Below are 17238 nucleotides of genomic sequence, written 5' to 3' on the forward strand. Positions count from 1 at the left end.
TCCTAGCTTTTGGCTCAGCCAAATTGGTTTAATTTTTCATTAGAACTTTGTGATCCTTTTAATTTCCCAATTCTTTGTGTTCATTAATGGTCTTGACAATAAGTGTGAATTGCTGTGCGAGCCCACCGCACACGACCGCGGTAAACCGGGGTCATGGAATCTATGCATAAATTTGCATAAAATGCGGTCGACCAGCGAGCACCCACCACCACCGCGGTAATGACCGCGGTTAACCGCCCGTTTGATTTCCTACTCTTCCCTAAGCAAAAAACGACTTACAGACACAAACTACAAAACTAATAAAATTACAATTCAATAAGATACGGATGTATGGACGGATGAAACAAACCCAAATTAATAGTCCCCGTTTTCGGACTTCCGAGAGGGGACTAAAAACCAACATGGCTGCCAGTTGAACATTTTGAATCGAATCATGTGTAACTCATACAATAATATTAGTCTATTTTATAATTACATGAATTACAGACGAGTAAAATTTCACAAGCTTAACCCTTGAAGCTGGGTCACAAAAAACATTGTATTCTTGAAACTAAAACCATAAATTTGATTAGCCACCAGGGAAAAATGGAAACTTTCCAAAAAATAAGATTTACCTACCATTATATTTCCACATATCGTTGTTATTTGTAAAGCCAATGGCAGTACATTTAGTTCACAAAGAATTCTCAGAATTAATGACGCATCCATACATGTGTTTTCTACCAATGAGTGTAACTGACGAGATGTCCTGTCAATAATATAAAAAGAACATCAATGCATCATGCCTATTCCACATAGATTACTACTATTATGTCACAACCATGTGCCATCTTGATATAATCAAACTGTCAGGTTGCACCACTGTCAATATACTAAATTATATTATAGCATTATCAATACCAGTGGATTTTATGACGTCATTACAGCAGATTATTTGCGATAATGTATCCCATTATTGAGCATCAAGGCCCTGTGCCATGGATATGATTACAATGTTTTTGAAAACAAATAAAAGAGAAACTATTAAAAAAGAAGAGAAATTGTTAGATAACAAGTATTTAATACTAAAATCGGCATCAAATAAAATAGTTCATTACCAATAACAGCGGATTTCAATATCGAAATCTGACAAATTTGTGAGGGCGTTGCCGTCTGCTCTGTATGCTAAAGCGCGTTCGGTCGAAGCGTTCCATCTAGTACGCGCACTTCTAGATTCCGCGACTGATGCCGCTGGCCTCCTGATTAGTTCGCCCTATTGTGTTGATGAAGTGAGGTTAACCGGGGACGATTTATCCAAGCAAATGCGATAAACGAAGTGGGGGTACAATGTATGTCTACGAGTACAGAGAGATGAATTTGTTCTGTTTTTGTAGTGAGTAGTACCACACAATCTGCGAAGCGAGAAAGACGATGACCAATGTGACTTATATTTCCTCAGCATCGGCTCCCGGTAAATGTCACAGTCCAGGCACAGTTTGCATAAGCAAAAAAGAGTATCCGTGTTTTCGGGTGTGTATTTTTTTATTTATACAGTCAGATTAAAATCACTGTTGGTTCTCCTTCTAGGATGGCTTACACCGGCACAGTCATGCTCGTTCGCTCGCTACGCATGTAAGTTTCGTTTGGCTTCAAAGTATTCTTAATCACCGCCCTCCCATGGAATTTAAAATCAAAGAAAGCTTAGAAAGAACTCCCATGTGCTGAGAGTATTGGAGACACATTAAATATAATTCGAAATTACTTAGCTGAAAACTAATTATGCAAATCAGAAAATTAATATGACCAGATTTGAGTGTAAAACTAATGAGGTCTGCGCAATGTAACAGAAAATCTATGTCTCCAAGTTTAATTGAAATGTGATTAGAACCAAAAAATTATGAATTATTATGCTTATTAGGGAATTAATATGAACAGATTTTTACCCCAAACTAATTAGGTTTGTACATTGTCCTAGAGCATCTTTGTACTAAGTTTCATTGAAATGGAATAATTAGTACCGTGAAAACTCCAAAATTTCGACCCCTCTAAAAATTCGATTGGCTATTTATTTGCCGGGTTTCGGTGTTTTATTTACCTCCAAATTTTCGACTCCACTAAAAATTGCCGACTCATTCTTATTCGAAAATTGCGACCAGTTTTAGTTTTCCCCCAAACGAAAAAAAAAACCGATGTGAGCGTTCAAACGGGACCTTCCTCGAAGGCATGAATCCGGGTTTCTGATTGACTGAGAGATTTTTATTTTATTGGTAACGAAAATATATTCTAAATAAACGAAGTTTCAAATAAAAACGAACACAAAAATCTCGGCATGCTGCGTTTCTGAATTGTTGATTATTACTGTACTCAGTAGTGATTATAATAATGTACACAAAATAAATTTGTTGAATGGTTATGAAATACAAATAAAAGTCAACTAAGTTTCATCGTAAGCGAATGATTCCGGTCTCGTATAAACGTTTGATGCTGTAGGATATCCGCCATGTTCTCTTAGGTCAAATAGGTCAAATCGCTAATTAACCAATCAAAAAGCTGGATGATGCCAACGTGTTCAAATTACCATAGCTTATTTAAATATGTTAATGTTATTGAACGCAATGCGAAGAGATTGATGTTGTAGTACAATATTTTGGCTTGAATTTTGATGCGAAAACGGCATGATTTTTTTTTAAATAAAAAAATTAGTTGTTTTTAAAAAATAAACTGGTCATCTGAAGAATAATTTAACATTGTTCACAGTGATAACAGCTCATTCTCGAAAGGAAGCTTACCTGCTCACGCTAGTCACGATAAAAATCATACACGTGTACTCTTGAATAGACAGACGTCAATGACTACGGTAAAACTTAGACTCTATTTTAGCCGGCAGGATTGATTGAAATGTCCGAAAAATGACGCCAAAATACACCTTAAAAGTCCCATTTTATTTTCTTAAATCCCATTTTATTTTTTAATCCAAGGGCGAATTTACGGCAGAATTTGGTCCCTCAAATAAGGGACACGTGAGCTTTGATTCTAACCGGATACATTGCACTGGGTCGGGGAGATAGTTTGCTAAACACTTCCATGTATCTTTTGTCCAATGGGTACCTGTACTTCGAACATTCGCAAGTTTTCCTAGGTAGTGCGAGACAGCTTTGTCTTTTGACCTATTAGTTTTGTGCTGACCTCTTCTGCGCGTCTTGATGTTTTGTTTTGCTTGTCATAATACTCACTGATTGATGACTTTGTTTAGATTTTGAGTTACAACTCGGCCACGACTCTAAAAACATGTCACATTTCTAACGCCAATTATTTAAAACCGGTCAAAATTTTGGAGTTTTTACGGTACTTTAGATATCAGTGTGAAAGCTTAAAATTGGTTAATTATGCAAATTAGGTAATTAATATGTACAGATTGTAACCCACAATTATTCAGGTCTGTCTATTGTCCTACAGCATCCATGTACATTCATTGATATGTGATGTATAGTACCTGAGATATCAGTGTGAAAGTTGGTTAATTATGCAAATTAGGTGATTAATATGCACAAATATTTACCGGAAACTAATTGGGTCTGCATAATTCTAGATTCATTGAAATGTAAATGATTAGTACTTTAGATATCAGTAGAAAAGCTGAAAATTAATTATGCAAATTAGGTAATTAATATGCACAATTATTTACCCTAAAACTAATCAGGTCTCTGCATAGTCCTAAAGGATCTATGTACCAAGTTTCATTGAAATGCGATGATTAGTACTTGAAATACCCATGGAAAAGCTGAAAATTAACTAATTATGCAAATTAGGTGATTAATATGCACAAATATTTATCGAAAACAATCAATCTCTGCATAGTCCTTGAGTATGTAAGTACCAAGTTTCATTGAAATGTAATGCTAACTACTTATATCAAATGCTGAAAATTAATTAATTATGCAAATTAGGTAATTAATATGTACTGATATTACCATAAAAACTATCAGGTCTGTGCATTGTCGTATGACATCTATGTACCAAGTTTCATTTGAAATGTGATGATTAGTACTTGAGATATCAGTGGAAAAACCGAAAATTGACTAATCATTATGCAAATTAGGTAATTAGTATCCACGGATTATTACCAAAAACTAATCAAAACCTAGCATTAGTTCAGAGCATCTATGTACCAAGTTTCATCAAAATCCAATGAGTGGTTGTTTAGATATCAGTGGAACAGTCATGGAACCACTAAAAAATAGCTAATTATCATGTAAATTAGGTAATTAATATGCACGGATTTTTACCAAAAATTAATCAAATCTGCGCATATGTTCAGAGCATCTATGTACCAAGTTTCATCAAAATCCAATGAGTGGTTCTTTAGATATCAGTGGAACAGTCATAGAACAGCTAAAAATTAGCTAATTATCATGCAAATTAGGTAATTAACGAGCATGGATTTTTACCAAAACCTAATCAAATCTGCGCATTGGCCCAGAGCATCTATGCACCAAGTTTCATCAAAAACCGATGTATGGTTCTTGAGATAGCAGTGGAACAGTCGGACACACATACACACACACATACACACATACACACATACACACATACAGACACACTAACTGCAAAGACTCCCATTTTGTGCTTCGCACATGGGAGTCAATAACTATTACACAGACAGGACAGTTGCCAATAAACATCTACCTTGATGATTTGAAAACATCTAGTGGGATGGGGTAAGGACGCAACTACGTACATGTACCCGGGTACGCATCCCTACGGACAGTTGATCAAGCTGGACCTCGGTGGCGATCTAGCGTAGCATAGTGCAAGGCCGTGGCGGACACCGATACGGCGTACCAGTCACGGTGTGCTGTTCGCTCGGACAATCACTGCAATGCTACTCCACACCACATACCAGTCACTCATTCACTCGCAATGCAGATGAGTTCAATACAATAATATCTCTTTCTTAGTTTTCCATACGAGATTGTGGAAACAATTTCCAGAAAGACATTTTAAATTATCCAGATTCACGGGCCAGTGACTGTGAAACTATTCCGTTCACTGTTGATTTTTTCCCCAAATTTTCCGCTTTTTAGACTTGACAACGCTACAAAATAATAACAATAATGAAATCCCTGCCAACCCATAATGGACTCAAGCACACTTTGTGCTCCATATATGTACTCGGCTAACGCCTTGTACATACTGTAAAATCTGTATTAGAAGCCGCGGCTTCTATTAAAATGGTACAATGCAACAGAGGGGATGCAGCTTCTATTAGAGCATCTACACATATGAGAAATGATGAATTTTTAGTTCAATTTATTCAAATAGTATGGATGCGACTTCTATTAGGGATGCGGCTTCTAATACAGATTTTACGGTATTTGTCGCACAAAGTAAGCTTTCTCCTATTATGGGTTGGCGGGTCGTTCATTATTGTTTAAGGATATTAATTAAGTCTGAATACAGTACAACCACCACTAATTCACAGCATAGTTTGCACTTTATATTCTCAGGGAATTACAGTGTGAAATTGAAATTCAAAACTCACGTGAACATATTTTTGAGATTTTCCATGGGTATGACATCCCTTTGGTGTTTCAGTATATGACTAGCCAGTTCAGTCAGATCATAACTCTTGCATCTGATCAGTTCTCTTGATGATATTTTCACATCAGATATTAAACGACCACAAACTGCATTTTTCTCAGCAAAACCAACCCTCCCACCAGACTAGGAATAAATCAACCAGTAATGCATGTTAATGTATGCATTTGTGAAATATATTCTGTCGTTACTGTCACACTGATACATTTTTTTAATGTGGATTCTCACAATCCATTTTAAAATGGCCACCAGACAGCCATTTTGAATCCGATCTGAAAAATAAATGATGTGCATCAGGAACCTGTAATGTCTAATATATGTACCAAGTTTGAACAAAATCCATGCATAAATGCCAGAAATGCTTGATATTTGATGATTTTTTAGCACAAAAATGGCCACCATTTGGCCATTATGAATAGGATCGTCAAACCAATATATCTGTCTATCTATGACATGATGTATAATGAATATTTAAAATTTGAACATAATCAGTGAAAGCAAGTCAGAGATATGGCACGAGAACCACATTCATTAAAACAAAATGGCCGCCAGTCGGCCATTTTGAATCTTATCTGAAAAACAAAATTATTTGCATCAAGGTCCTATAATGTCTAATGTATATACCAAGTTTGAACAAAATCCATCTGTAAACAGCCGAGAAATGCTTGATTTTTAGGATTTTTTTAGCACAAAAATGACCGCCATTCGGCCATCTTGAATCAGATCGTGAAACAAATTGACGTGCATATGTATATCATGTATGATGTATGTGTGAAGTTTGATTGTGATTGGTCCAGGCATTTCTAAGATACAGGTCCGGAAGCACGCAAAGACGCACGAACAAAACAGAGGTCAAAACATAAGTCCTCGTTTTCGGACTGCGTCCGAACGGGGACTAAAAAAGTTACTTACAGATAACTTTGGCATTATTTGTCTCTTCAGTCTACCGATTCGAGACCAGTGTGGAATCTTGTTTGCGTTTATACGATGTAATAAGACATCCAGATCAAAATTTGATATATCATGACCCTGAAATGATAGACATTTGTGATTTGCAAATTTTGTAGTCTCAATCAATGAACTTTTAAGCTCTGTAAACATCATCTAGTTATCTATTTGTGTTTTCACAACATTTTTGGCCCAATTATATTTCAGCAATATAATCATTTTGAGGGCACTGTTTGCTTGTGTGAAAACATCAAACCATATAAGTGTATGTGAAATAGGAACTTACTACAATGATATCAGGGTCTATCTTGTGAATCTTGGCAAGAAAAAATCCAAGCAGTCCACGTTCAGAACCAACAACTTCCACTTTGGCATTCTGAAATCAAATCGTTACCATAAGATTATGCAATATTGGAAATGAATTTCCATGATCAGCCATGCCATGAATACATCAAGAAAACATTGAAACTAATTGATAAAAAATATGATGTGCACACCAGCAACAATATGCATTATCATGAAAGATGATTGAAATTATCTTGTCCTTGTTTACAGACTTAATTTTTATGATTTTAGACAATATAGCAGTCAAGTTGACACAACCTAGGGTATCATTATAGTACTTGGTGAAAATTTTCAAATGAATCAGGTCATGAATAAATCAGCTCTGAACACATACAGGAAGATATAGCAAATGTTGTGTTCAAAATGGCTGCCAGGAACACATATGTATGTCAGTATGTATTGTCTTTGTGTGAAGTTTGGTGCATGTCTGAGAAATGGTTCTGGACAGTTCCATTCAGAGACGAACAGGACTCAAAATAAAAGTCCCTGTTTTTGCAATTTGTCCTAAGAAGAACTAAAAATTGAAGAAAAAAAATCATTTTGGTCCATAGAATATGATAGATAGATAAATAAATAGATAAATGAATATTTTTTCATAATATGAAGAAATGGTAAATTGGTGAAAAATCATAATTTCTTTGATATTGTAAAAGCTAAAGAAATCTATTCACCTTTTTCTTGATGGTATCAGAGAAATCATAGGGGAATATACAATCAGATGGTTTACTGATAGCTGAAATGTAATATACAATAAGACAGTTTACAGACAGACAAAACAGAGAAGCAAAGCTAGACACTAAGGGTAGTCATGCCACCTAGGACAAGTAAAATTGAACTGGACAGTCACTTGTCTCAACAGACGTAAATAAATATAAACAACAAATATTTCAGACTAGTGAGTTTAAAAGTTAACATCAAGCCATGAAAAAAGATTAAATCATTTTCATATTTCCATGAATTTTACGTGTGGGAAAATCAAAAGATATTGCAGCAGTGAATATTTCACAAAGATAGTTATTTTATCTTTTGTGAAAATATGTCATTGTGAACACTCAACAAAACGGATAACATTTACTTACCACAAAAATGTTGCTGAAATGATGGATTAGGAGGAGCCTTATCAATATGGAATTTATTGTGTATCAAACTGGCAATAGCTATTACCTGGATAAAAAGTATTGTCATAACAATTTTATTTATTAAACATTTGAAAATACAAGGAATACGAAATATCTAAATATCCAGACTGATCAGGAAATTGTTAGTTAATATAGTAGCAGGAGTAAAAAAAAATGAGATGAAAATTTATCTGTTCTTGAAAAGTTACTAAGCATGGTACTATAACAAACTATACATCATCTTAGAGCTTAGATATACCGGTAGGTGTATACAGTACATATGCTGTACTAATGTTTGTCTTAGAAATAACCTGATGGCCAATTTTAAAAGAAATTTAAAGGTGGTATAAAACAACGATCCTTTGTTATATAATATTATTCCCTTTATCATATTTTGTTTCAATATGAATATTCTTGTCATAATTAATTTTGAATACAAACAACATTGGGAAAGCAGTTTACCGAATGTCCTTGATAGATGTAAAAACATTGGTGCCTAATTTGTTTAATTATTTTCAGGGACATAATTTCCAGCTTTATTCAAAGTAATTCAGATTTTTTATTATAAAAACAAATGCTGCATCTCAGAAAAGAAGTGCTGCATTTAGACATGAATAGATTCATAAAACATGGAAGATAACAAAATCTTAGCTGGCCCAAGTATTTTGTACAGGTATCCGTCCAAACTGAATGATTCACTATGACAAATATGAACTGCTTTATTTTATTCATTGTGTGACTACTGAATTATTTGAAAAGTAAAAAAAAAACATCATGTTGCAAGCTCTGCTTTGTAATGCAAATCAACTTAAATAGTTTGTGTCCAGCAAAGAGAGAAGACAACAGTACTTTTGCCTCCTGAGAATCTACATCTTCAAACACTGCAATCTTTGTTTTTAAGTGCGTTTTTAAATTAGTATTATATTAGCTCTATCATTCTGTTCTAATAGCTGAAACAAATTCCTGTAATTTTTCATTTGTCGAATGAACTGTTTGTCAAATACAGAATACCAGTACCTATTTTTGAGTACAATTTTGCTTTTTATGTATTTTTTATGTATTGTTTTTGATTTGATAACTTTTGACTAAACAGACTTTCTATTAGCTTCAGATCTTGTTCAAAGTTTGGCACCCAATTCATAGTCGTGCTTATATTGATTTTCGGACATCTTGTTTTCTGTAAAGATTTTAGGTTTGCAAATGTGTATCAGACTGTGCAAAAACTCTCTCCATGAGTTGGTTTTGAAACCCAGTATAGTATTCCCATGGGATTTGGGAGATACATTACCAAGGATATTATTACAAGATAAATGATTTGCTTCATTGAACACAGACAACAATGCATATTTCCACTGAGATTAGTGACCTTTGAATGTGTATCACCAGTGATCAATCAAGTAGAAACAGTCAAAATATTTTATCAGATTTTCTCAATTTTTGCATGATATTTTCATACAGGACATTTGTCATTCATACTCAGGGAAGACTTTATACTGATGAATGAGGTGACCAAGTTTGATAAAGTTTGGAATAGAATTAGTAAAGTTATTGTGCATACAATAACAATTATTAACGACGACAACGACGACGACAACGACGACGACAACGATGCCACCGCCGGACAAAAATCTTTTCCTTAATATACCATTCCCTTTCATCTTTGATGTTACTGGCAAGGTAAAAAATGGCAATTCAATACATCATACATTAGTACTGCACACAACATGCACCTACCTCGTGTTGGTGTGTTTTGGGATTCAGTAAAGTTCTTAAATTAATAGTCATGACAACCAATGGAGGTGGTTGTTTATCTTTTACAACACAAACAAAATCTGGTTTGTTTATAAATGCCTCTACTTTGCACCAACTGACAGGCTGATTTGGAAGTTCTAATGAGAGAAATAAATATGAATGAGTTTGTGCGGAAGACACTCATCTGGATTCTGTGTAACACACTTAATACAATTGTATGCTAATCCACTAATTTCTATTATGGGCTTTTATTTTCACTTATTTTACTTATAGCTGAACATTGGCAGAAAATGGGCAGTACCCTCAATAGTATTGTTTACTTCATAACCTAGCGAATATTTCTGCAACATCAAATGAGCTAAAATTCAAACCAGTCAATATTTCTCTTACAGTGAATGATTTGTAAGCAAACAATGTGTAGTTGAACCAATCACATGATATAATTCTGTGCTCTCGCTGTCACTCGCAAATGTCGAAAATTACAAAATTTGGACAAGATTTACGAACAAAAAAATATCTATTAGTAGGATTTACAAACACATTCTGTACAAAATACCTTCGCAAATCGCCCTTATTTAATTGTCAAGACTCGACTGTGATCATCACGCGTGTTACGGTTTGAGTGATTGCCATTTTAAAGTTAAACAATGTCCCGTTACTTCTAAGATTGCAACAATTGTTACATGGTGATTGCGATCAACACGGAACTGCCACTGAATGTATTTTTCCACTCTAAAGTTATTTTGGTGTCATCGCACATGCGTAGTTTAGTCGACATGTGTTTCAAGATACCCCGCGACTTTACTCTCAGTATGGGACGGTTTCATGTCGCCCTTATCAAACACGTGATTTGTTTATTTATTGAAAATGGAGACTACGTCAAAAAGGAGCAGACAACTGCTCGACGAGTATTTTTCACGACGAGATGGAGAAACCGCTAAATCGTGTTCAGAACCAGAAGCCCATGGGTGTCCTAACCCTGACAGCACCAAGAAATGGAAAGTTGATTGTACTGCAGCACGATTTCAGAAATAATGGAAGGTTAGATGTGGTTCCATAGCTCTTTGGTGCGACATACAATCTAATTTTGCCCTACCAATTTCATTCGGACGTCTTGTTTTTATTTTAAATTTGTTGTTGTATGTCGAACATGGGCCAGCCAGTGTCTGTCACGTAAATAATGCGATTGGCAACATAGGGCTATGATTCCACAGCTAATGGAAGGTGAGACAATGTTAGCAAATCGATTGAAAAATACTATAATTTGTGTGACATTCTTACCGAGCATTCTTAGCATTGAGATAGAGTTACAAGACCGAAAGTTACTTTAGTTACTTTTTCACTTTAATTCAGAAATTTCGATGAAAATAAATAGTCATTTTGTGTCGTCATAAACGTCAACATGCGGGTTTGCACGATGAGCACGGGAGATTACTTCATAATAATATTGATTGGCAGAGAGTTTTTTTCTGAGAAATTTCCCGTGAAAATTTATTCACAGGATGACCTGTGTTCTAGGCAGTGAACTTTTGAATGATGACTATTTTCCCCACTGTTAACAATGTGAGATTATCATGAACATGTTTAATTAATACAGAGTTATTCAAATAAAGGTCTACATTGCATATTTTGTTGTGATGTTTTGTTGTACCATCATAAATGGTACATTTTGTGGAGCAGACTGCCTAATTTGATGTCATGAAATTACACACAAAATTAGAGCTCAGGTTGCACCAGCAAGCACCATTTTCAGCATGCTGTTCTTGTTTTCGGCGGATGACAGAGGGGACACCTCCCTCTCCTTCTCTCTTCCCCGTTGTGCTCGATCGCGGGAAAATGCTCCGCTGTTTCCAGACAAAGTTTACTAATACTTTTTTTTCTTGATTAGTAAATTTACTATTACCTAGCAAATTCCAGAGAGAGCCCAGATAATGGTTAATGTGTCTGACATCAGAACCAATCACATGATATAATGGTTAATGGTCTGATATCAGAACCAATCACATGATATAATGGTTAATGTGTCTGACATCAGAACCAATCACATGATATAATGGTTAATGGTCTGATATCAGAACCAATCACATGATATAATGGTTGATGTGTCTGATATCATAACCAATCACATGATATAATGGTTAATGTGTCTGATATCATAACCAATCACATGATATAATGGTTAATGTGTTTGACATCAGAACCAATCACATGATATAATGGTTAATGGTCTGATATCAGAACCAATCACATGATATAATGGTTAATGTGTCTGATATCATAACCAATCACATGATATAATGGTTAATGTGTCTGATATCATAACCAATCACATGATATAATGGTTAATGTGTCTGACATCAGAACCAATCACATGATATAATGGTTAATGGTCTGATATCAGAACCAATCACATGATATAATGGTTAATGTGTCTGATATCATAACCAATCACATGATATAATGGTTAAGGTGTCTGATATCATAACCAATCACATGATATAATGGTTAATGTGTCTGACATCATAACCAATTACATGATATAATGGTTAATGTGTCTGATATCATAACCAATCACATGATATAATGGTTAGTGTGTCTGACATCAGAACCAATTACATGATATAATGGTTAATGTGTCTGACATCAGAACCAATCACATGATATAATGGTTAATGTGTCTGATATCATAACCAATCACATGATATAATGGTTAATGTGTCTGACATCATAACCAATCACATGATATAATGGTTAATGTGTCTGACATCATAACCAATCACATGATATAATGGTTAATGTGTCTGACATCATAACCAATCACATGATACAATGGTTAGTGTGTCTGACATCAGAACCAATCACATGATACAATGGTTAGTGTGTCTGATATCAGAACCAATCACATGATATAATGGTTAGTGTGTCTGACATCAGAACCAATTACATGATATAATGGTTAATGTGTCTGATATCAGAACCAATCACATGATATAATGGTTAATGTGTCTGATATCATAACCAATCACATGATATAATGGTTAATGTGTCTGACATCAGAACCAATCACATGACATAATGGTTAATGTGTCTGATATCAGAACCAATCACATGATATAATGGTTAATGTGTCTGACATCAGAACCAATCACATGACATAATGGTTAATGTGTCTGATATCAGAACCAATCACATGATATAATGGTTAATGTGTCTGACATCAGAACCAATCACATGATATAATGGTTAATGTGTCTGATATCAGAACCAATCACATGATATAATGGTTAATGTGTCTGATATCAGAACCAATCACATGATATAATGGTTAATGTGTCTGATATCAGAACCAATCACATGATATAATGGTTAATGTGTCTGACATCAGAACCAATCACATGATATAATGGTTAATGTGTCTGACATCAGAACCAATCACATGATATAATGGTTAATGTGTCTGATATCAGAACCAATCACATGATATAATGGTTAATGTGTCTGACATCAGAACCAATCACATGATATAATGGTTAATGTGTCTGATATCAGAACCAATCACATGATATAATGGTTAATGTGTCTGATATCAGAACCAATCACATGATATAATGGTTAATGTGTCTGATATCAGAACCAATCACATGATATAATGGTTAATGGTCTGATATCAGAACCAATCACATGATATAATGGTTAGTGTGTCTGACATCATAACCAATCACATGATATAATGGTTAGTGTGTCTGACATCAGAACCAATCACATGATATAATGGTTAATGTGTCTGACATCATAACCAATCACATGACATAATGGTTAATGTGTCTGATATCATAACCAATCACATGATATAATGGTTAATGTGTCTGACATCATAACCAATTACATGATACAATGGTTAGTGTGTCTGACATCAGAACCAATCACATGATATAATGGTTAATGTGTCTGATATCATAACCAATCACATGATATAATGGTTAATGTGTCTGACATCAGAACCAATCACATGACATAATGGTTAGTGTGTCTGATATCATAACCAATCACATGATATAATGGTTAATGTGTCTGACATCATAACCAATCACATGATACAATGGTTAGTGTGTCTGACATCAGAACCAATCACATGATACAATGGTTAGTGTGTCTGATATCAGAACCAATCACATGATATAATGGTTAGTGTGTCTGACATCAGAACCAATCACATGATATAATGGTTAATGGTCTGATATCAGAACCAATCACATGATATAATGGTTAATGTGTCTGATATCATAACCAATCACATGATATAATGGTTAATGTGTCTGACATCATAACCAATTACATGATACAATGGTTAGTGTGTCTGACATGAGAACCAATCACATGATATAATGGTTAGTGTGTCTGACATCATAACCAATCACATGATATAATGGTTAGTGTGTCTGACATCAGAACCAATCACATGATATAATGGTTAATGTGTCTGACATCATAACCAATCACATGACATAATGGTTAATGTGTCTGATATCATAACCAATCACATGATATAATGGTTAGTGTGTCTGACATCAGAACCAATCACATGATACAATGGTTAGTGTGTCTGACATCAGAACCAATTACATGATACAATGGTTAGTGTGTCTGACATCAGAACCAATCACATGATATAATGGTTAGTGTGTGTGACATCATAACCAATCACATGATGTAATGGTTAATGTGTCTGATATCATAACCAATTACATGATACAATGGTTAGTGTGTCTGATATCAGAACCAATCACATGATATAATGGTTAATGTGTCTGATATCATAACCAATCACATGATATAATGGTTAATGTGTCTGACATCATAACCAATCACATGATATAATGGTTAATGTGTCTGACATCAGAACCAATCACATGATATAATGGTTAATGTGTCTGATATCATAACCAATCACATGATATAATGGTTAATGTGTCTGACATCATAACCAATTACATGATACAATGGTTAGTGTGTCTGACATCAGAACCAATCACATGATACAATGGTTAGTGTGTCTGACATCAGAACCAATCACATGATACAATATATATGTGTGCTATATGTGTTCAGAAAACGTCAATAATTACAGTGAATTACAGGAATATGTACAACTTACGTGGCATTTTTATATCCAACCAACATGGTCCTTTCATTTTACGATGCAGTAATAACAACTCTGTACTTGATGTGTTCGTACCAAACGCATAGCTAAACGTCTCTCCTTTTAAATCTGATGGCAGTTGGGGCAAGTCTGCCTGAAATAATTAAACACAGAAACACTTTTCATTCTTTTTTCAGAATTTTCTTTAGGGTACAAATAATTCCTTGTGCAAAGTCTTTACAAGTACCAGTGTGCCCACTAACAGAACTGATTTTGTAGGGATCACAATTAAATCCCCCCAAGGTTGTTGACTGCTGGGAAGAGAGATGATCACTAACATGGGTTTTACTTTATATCCCATAAAGCCATGCAAATTGAAATTATGCATTCACTTGAACATTTTCTTTTTTTTGGTGAATTATTTTTATTTATTGAATCACAATTTATTTAGTTAATGATGTAGAATATTGTCAGAAAACACATTTCACTTTCTTCATTTGGCCTCTTGTCTCAAAAAGCTATTGAAAATTTAATGTATGTTTACGATATTTACAACCACCACTTACACTATATCGTATTTCCAAGTATTCAGACTCTGCTGGGACGTCAGATTTTTCAAAACAGTATTGACGACTTACTTTCTAAAAAATAAAATGTACATATTTAATGAGATAAAAGCTGTGAGATTACAGCAAAGATATATCATCATAAAGGCAATTACATGTATTGAATAGCAAATAAAATATTTTGATTTAATTTCAGACATGTTAATCCTACTGATGCATTTCATAGTCTCTGAGTTCTCAAGTTTGTGAAATATATAAAGTTTGAACATAATCAGTATAAATTGGAATTTGTTACAACAAAATGGCCAACAGTCAAGGTCTGAAAAAAGGCCTCTATGGCAACCTTGAATCAGATTGTTAAACAAATGGACTTGCACATGTATCCCAAAAAGTAATAAATTGCTTGTTATCATCAACAATCCAAAATAAATTCAGTCTGTATTCTGTATTTGCATTAGGCCCAGTCAGCCCTATCCTAGCCCAGTCAGCCCTACCACAGCCCAGTCAGCCCTATCGCAGCCCAGTCAGCCCTATCGCAGCCCAGTCAGCCCTATCGCAGCCCAGTCAGCCTTAGCGCAGCCCTATCACAGCCCAGTCAGCTGTAACACAGCCCAGTCAGCCATATCACAGCCCAGTCAGCCCTATCACAGCCCAGTCAGCCCTAAATAAGCCAGGTTAGCCCTATCCCAGCCCAATCCAGTCCAGTCAAATACTTGGCCACTTTAATTGTAAGACATACTCACCATGGACTTAAACTTCATAATTTTGTACTTTTCTGCGACATGATCATTGAATTCTTTATACACATCCATGAAAGTGATTTCCTCGTCAGTTTCAACACCAGTTTTCAAATTAACTCTCTGCAATAGATTAAAGTGCCTTGCTTCATGAGATTCATTTCATAACATCTCACTTGGCAGTAAGTTTTTTTTCTTTAAAAAGATAAAATGCTTTTTAAAAAAGATTATACAAAATTAATTACTTAAGCATTTTTGACATTTCATGTTACAACATATACTTCTATAAGTCCATGTTTATAGGGATGAAGAAAATTGAATAAAATAAGTGGTCACCCTAGTAAATTAGTCAGTAGAGTAGAAATATGCACATATATCAAAACACAGGAGTACTGTTCTACCTGAATTTTGTAAATAAATGTAAAAACATGCTGAAATTTGAAAAGAGTGATAATACTCAGCCATATTAGTTTGATATAGATTGCCAAAAAGAATGCAAAAAAACATAAAAAAAACAGTTCAAACAATAAATTATATCTTCTATCTGCATAGAAATATATAGTATGCAAATAAGTTCTTTTGTCAGCCTTATTGGTGGTTCTACATTGATCTACTGTATCAGAATAACATCAGAAAGATATCAATCTGTCAAGCTTGTATGACATAAGCAAAGTATCTATCTACTGTACAGAAATGACATCAGTAAACTAACATGTAGTGATGTCAGATAATGAACTACCATGCTTGGATGACGTCAACAAGGTAAAGATCTACTGTTTAGTATCAGTGATGATGTCTGCAAACTACCACAAAGTGATGACGTCAGCAAGATGTATTTTAAAAGATAATTCCATCTGGGTAAAATTGTTGTCATGAGTGGATATAAATAAATACTGAAAAGAAACTCACATTTTCTCTTGGTAGTAAGTAGACTCTTCTTTCAATATTCTTAACGGCAACACAGCAACTGACATGACACTTGGCTGATTCAATCCACACCTTACCAAACAGATATACGATACCTACACAGTAATACATCATATTAAGTCAGAACC

General features: G+C 34.6%; 1 protein-coding gene across 1 annotated transcript in view; it reads right to left on the reverse strand.

Annotated features, from left to right (window-relative positions):
- LOC102802291 (DNA polymerase alpha catalytic subunit-like) overlaps nucleotides 1-17238 on the reverse strand; it is a 107197-nt gene that overhangs the window by 49042 nt on the left and 40917 nt on the right. Inside the window, exons 11-21 of the mRNA XM_085498422.1 lie at nucleotides 17093-17205; nucleotides 16190-16306; nucleotides 15447-15521; nucleotides 14896-15034; nucleotides 9723-9877; nucleotides 7950-8034; nucleotides 7542-7603; nucleotides 6812-6901; nucleotides 6490-6606; nucleotides 5522-5703; nucleotides 619-748 (exon numbers count right to left, since the gene is read on the reverse strand). Coding sequence (XP_085354548.1) covers nucleotides 619-748; nucleotides 5522-5703; nucleotides 6490-6606; nucleotides 6812-6901; nucleotides 7542-7603; nucleotides 7950-8034; nucleotides 9723-9877; nucleotides 14896-15034; nucleotides 15447-15521; nucleotides 16190-16306; nucleotides 17093-17205 — 1265 coding nt within the window. The remainder of the gene's footprint in view (nucleotides 1-618; nucleotides 749-5521; nucleotides 5704-6489; nucleotides 6607-6811; nucleotides 6902-7541; nucleotides 7604-7949; nucleotides 8035-9722; nucleotides 9878-14895; nucleotides 15035-15446; nucleotides 15522-16189; nucleotides 16307-17092; nucleotides 17206-17238) is intronic.

This window comes from Saccoglossus kowalevskii, chromosome 1 (assembly GCF_978046115.1).
Source record: "Saccoglossus kowalevskii chromosome 1, keSacKowa6.1, whole genome shotgun sequence".
NCBI classification, from domain to species: Eukaryota; Metazoa; Hemichordata; class Enteropneusta; family Harrimaniidae; genus Saccoglossus; species Saccoglossus kowalevskii.